At 41.1% G+C, this 5,000-nt stretch overlaps 2 protein-coding genes across 3 annotated transcripts in view; both read right to left on the bottom strand.

Moving 5' to 3' along the window:
* The window catches only part of LOC123520820, a 224,076-nt gene that overhangs the window by 22,209 nt on the left and 196,867 nt on the right, over nt 1–5,000 (bottom strand). The gene's annotated exons all lie outside the window — the stretch shown is intronic.
* Nucleotides 1,822–5,000, bottom strand: part of LOC123498041 (putative protein TPRXL) — a 10,668-nt gene continuing 7,489 nt past the window's right edge. For both annotated transcript variants that reach the window (XM_045245121.1, XM_045245127.1), the window contains exons 3-4: nt 4,418–4,567; nt 1,822–3,200 (exon numbers count right to left, since the gene is read on the bottom strand). In XM_045245121.1, the coding sequence (XP_045101056.1) occupies nt 2,961–3,200; nt 4,418–4,567 (390 nt within the window). In that variant the 3' untranslated portion in view covers nt 1,822–2,960. The remainder of the gene's footprint in view (nt 3,201–4,417; nt 4,568–5,000) is intronic.

The raw sequence follows: 5,000 nt of genomic DNA, 5'->3' as shown, positions 1-5,000 counted from the left end.
AGTAAGTAGTTCAGGTGTTCGGTTAGGTTATATTCAGTGAACGAGTCAAGTTAGTACGGTGGGAGAGGAGAAATGAGGCAGTGAAGTTGTTTGTTGTTAGTCTGGAGGTGTTTGCCGCGTGTTGGTTGATACGAAAGTTATTAAATGTTACGTTAACTAGCCAAGTTATGTTTGGTTAGAAAGAAATAGGAAAGAAGTTATTTTTGTTCAGATTAGGTCAGGTTAGGATAGGATTAGTTAGGCTAGCTTTTTGTGCTACATAAGGAAAGGATAGGGTAAGATAGGTTAGATTAGGTTAGGATAGGATAGGTCAGGTCTTTTTTGTGGTTAGTTCCGTTAGATTAGGTTAAGAAATGATAGGGTTGGATAAGGTAGGATAGGTTAAGTTAGGATATTTTTTTTAAGTTACATTAGGTTAGGATAGGATAGGATAAGATAGGATAGATTAGAATAGGTTTGGTTAGGTTAAGGTATTTTTCCGTTAGTTGTTAAGTTAGGGTTGGTTAGTTAGGTTAAATCAGGTACAGTAGGACATGCCTCTCACCTGCTGAGTTGGTAAAGCTAAGTACAGGTAGAGTATAAAGTTAGGTTAGTATCAATAAGTAAGGTTACGATAATAATTAGGTTGGTTGTTTCGTAGATGAAGTTCGATACTCTTAGTAATATTACGTAAAACTAAGACAAAAGGGGATAGCATTAAGAAAAACACACACATTATGATATATTGTTTATTCATCTTTCATAATTTGGCCAAGGGCGGAAAGCATCACCCTTACTTCCGCTCCGTCTATCTACAAACTCCTCCTACTCATCCATTATATCCTTAACTCTAAATGTACTGCAAAAAATATATATATGTCTACTATTCCCTCAGGCTCGTGCTTTAAAACGTTCCCACACCTCATCTCGACTCCCTTCAACTGCTGTGGTGGAAGTTATTGTAATTTTCAAGAGTGTTTTCATAGTTCCGGCGAGAGCTGAACAAGTTTGCGTGAGAGTTACAATGGTTTTCAAGGGTCCTATCTTGAGTTTTGTGTCAGTTCAATAGTTTAACAAGATTGATTGAAGTTTACTGTGGGTTTTCAATGGTGTTTCAAGGTTCTAGTGATATGTTAACAGTTCACCAGGCTGTGTTGGAAGCTATCACGATTTTCGAGAGCATTTCCGTAATTGTAGTAGTTTAACATGTGGTACTAGAAGCTATTGGAGTTTTTTCAAAGTATTTTCATGATAGTTTTAACAATTCAACAGGCTTTAGTGAAAATTCTCGTAGTTTTTTTTTTTTTTTCAAGAATATTTTCATGATCGTAGCGACAGATTAACGGTTGAACTGGAAAGTACACAAGTTTTGATGATTCCAGTGAAATAAATGTAGCAAGAATTCTGCCACGCTAAACCGATGAGAATACTAACACAACAAAATATGAACCTGCAAATTCCTGTGAGGTCTGAAAACAGTCTTGAGCTCAGCATTTGAGAATAAGGACCATCGTGTCTCTTACTCTCCAGTGCTAACAGGGAAGGTGGAGAAGAAGAGAAGGAGAGAAGGGATGGGACATGAGAGTACACTGGTAATGGTAAGGTGAATGGAGTATGAGGAGAGGTGTGGGGTTACCTATGCAATGTAACAAAGGTCAGAGAGAGAGAGAGAGAGAGAGAGAGAGAGAGAGAGAGAGAGAGAGAGAGAGAGAGAGAGAGAGAGAGAGAGAGAGAGAGAGAGAGAGAGAGAGAGAGAGAGAGAGAGATATGAATTGTTTACAAGTGAACTTAGCGAGAGGAGGAGGAGGAGGAGGAGGAGGAGGAGGAGGAGGAGGAGGAGGAGGAGGAGGAGGAGGAGGAGGAAGAAAGATGACAACGAATTACAATACAATCTCACATTTCAAAGCTTCTTCTTCTTCTTCTTCTTCCTTCTTCCTCCTCCTCCTCCTCCTTCTACTCTCCCTCCTCGTTCTTCTCCTCTTCCTCCTCTTTCTTTTAATGTTCCTCCTCTTGCTCCTCCTCCTCCTTACCCACGTCACTCAATAAGCCTCCCAATACACTGCTGACCTGATCTATACGTGTTCCTTACATGTGTGTGTGTGTGTGTGTGTGTGTGTGTGTGTGTGTGTGTGTGTGTGTGTGTGTGTGTGTGTACTACTATTGACTTACTTTGCTGTTTTGCTCCTTTAACATGTGTGTGTGTGTGAGAGAGAGAGAGAGAGAGAGAGAGAGAGAGAGAGAGAGAGAGAGAGAGAGGAATTAATCATGGAGACTAGAGACAAAAATATACGAGTTACTGGAGTTGCTGATATTTAGGTCACTCTCTCTCTCTCTCTCTCTCTCTCTCTCTGTGTGTGTGTGTGTGTGTGTGTGTGTGTGTGTGTGTGTGTGTGTGTGTGTGTGTGTGTGTGTGTGTGTGTGTGTGTGTGTGTGCGCGCGCTCGTGTGAATCGTGATTACTCTGAAACACGCACATAGTTATACGTACACACGCACACGCACACACATACCTCTGCGACGCACATACGCACGAACCATGAGTCATGAGTCACGTGGTTGGAATCCCGATGAACAAGTGAGTGAGTGAATGAATGAGTGAGTCTGGGAGGCGAAACGAAAAATGAATAATGGATACATGAATAACAATGCTTAAATATGTACCTTGCTTTTTTTTTTAAGATAATTAACGGAATGTAAATGAAATGCTGATGTGTATAAAGATAAATAAACAAATTAAAACTCACATGGAAATAGATACAGAAAATATATAAACTGCGTACATATTATACACTGATAACATAGACAAGTCGAAAAATGTAGGCATGAATGAAGCACGCACGCACGCACGCATACATACACACACACGCACACACACAAAAAAAGTCACTATTACATTGGTGGCAGCGGTAGGATTTGGATACGACACGCTCGCACGCACGCACGCACGCACACACACACACACACACACAGTACTATAGATATCTAAGACGTAATCTCCTCCAATTTCAGGTCATCAAGGTTTTTGGGCGAGGTGCAGGAGGGTGAGGGCGCCCCTGGGATGGTGAAGCTGCTGGAGCTGGCCCGGTGCTGCAGGGAAGGGTGGCTGGTGGTGGATGGCGAGGAGGTGGAGCAGGGTGAAGGGGTGGTGGAAGAATGAGTGGTGTTTCCAGACTCCACTGTGCTGCTTACCGGATCACAGTCCTGGTGGTCCATATAGCCAGCCTGCCAGGGTGTTACAGGGTGTGCCAGGGTGATGACGTTAATGGAGTGTTAGTGATAGATTAATCCCTTCAGTACTAAGTCGCATTTTTACCACGAGTTTTGGGTGTGGTTACACGATTTTATTGACATTAGGAAGGGTTTATGGAGGCCAGAAGATTAATGGCCAGTCTTTACTATCTTAATCCCCACAACATGTTTCTGAAGCTGTATTGCATCACCAAATAGGTAGCAGAGTAAATTTGAAAATGTGTCATGGTATTGAAGAGGTTAATTTACACCTGACTCTACTCCCTGGTAGGAAAACTTTTATGTAAGAGGGGAGAACTGGCCAATGGGAAAAAACAAAAAATAAATAAGATAAAATAAAATAAATAAATAAATATATAAATAAATAAATATATAAAATAAAATAAAACAAATCAATAACAAAGGCCCCTCTCAGTCGCCAGTCTCCTAACACTTGACATTCTTCGTTCTTTTCCTTTTCCTTTTATTTTTTTGTATAGGACTAACTATTACGGTGTCCTAGCGTGATAGGATGACGGAGACACCTACACCCTGACACCCTGACTCCACACACTCATATGAAAAATACAATTAATACTTTTATCACTTCCCTGCTTTTCGTACTACCAACACTACTTGCATTTTTCACCCCTTCAGTATTGGGACGCATTTTTACCATGAGTTTGGATATTATTAAACGATTTTGTTTACATTAGGAAGCGTTTATGGAGATCAAAAGATTAATAGCCACAGTCTTCACAATTTTACTTCGCACATAAGTTTCTGAAGCTGTTTGAAAGCACCAAATAGTAAACACAATGACTATAGAAATGCATCATAGCTCTGAAGGGGTAAAGGGTGAAAGAGTGAATTTATCCCTTCACTCTTCACCCTGATATTGAAAACTACACTTACCATTATCATTTCTTCTTACTTTTTCTCACGGCTGGCAGTATGTATCAGGGTGTTGGTGCTAGTTGCTAAGGTGATAAGCTCAATTTACACCCTATCCATCACTCTACATACTAGCAATGGCAGCACCCTTTCTTCTACTTGATATTCCCCTTTCTATACACGGTCTACAGAAGAATTAGGTGATTAAAATTGTTACTAGAGTGTTGTTAGGGTGAGAAAGTAAATCCAGAACCTTAACACTGACTCTCTCTCTCTCTCTCTCTCTCTCTCTCTCTCTCTCTCTCGGCCACACCTACCTCCGAGGGCGTAGGCGTAGGGGAGGTGGGAAGCGAGGCCTGGGAGGGATCTGAAGAGGAGGAGGAGGAGGTGGAGGAGGAAGTAGTGGAGGAGGTGGAAGTGCCATCCACACTCGTCTTGTAGTTATTGTTTATGGTCAACTTCTTGGGCTGTGGCAAGGCAGAAGGGCCGCGTTAATTCCCATTCCAGTTCCCACTCGATTCTCATAAAAAATTCCCACTCAATTCCCATAAAATTTTCATTCAATTCCCACTCGATTTTCACTAAATTCCAACTCAATTCCTATTAAAAACCCCACTCGATTCCCATTCCAACTTCCACTCGAATCCCATAAGTCTCACTGATTCCTATAAAAATCCCCACTCGATTCCCATTAAAGTTCCTACTCCATTCCCATTGAAATCCTCACTCGATTCTCTTCCAATTCCAACTAGATACCTATTCCAATTCCCACTCGATTCCCATTTTCATACTCAATCTCCATGTAAATAATCATTCGATTCCCATTACAATTCTTACTTAATTCGCATTCCCACTTGAGCTCCATTCCTATTCTAGCTCAGTTCCCATTCCCATTTCAAT

The sequence above is a fragment of the Portunus trituberculatus genome, chromosome 7, assembly GCF_017591435.1.
Source record: "Portunus trituberculatus isolate SZX2019 chromosome 7, ASM1759143v1, whole genome shotgun sequence".
Lineage (NCBI taxonomy): Eukaryota > Metazoa > Arthropoda > Malacostraca > Decapoda > Portunidae > Portunus > Portunus trituberculatus.
This window is presented reverse-complemented; position numbering and strand designations above follow the sequence as displayed.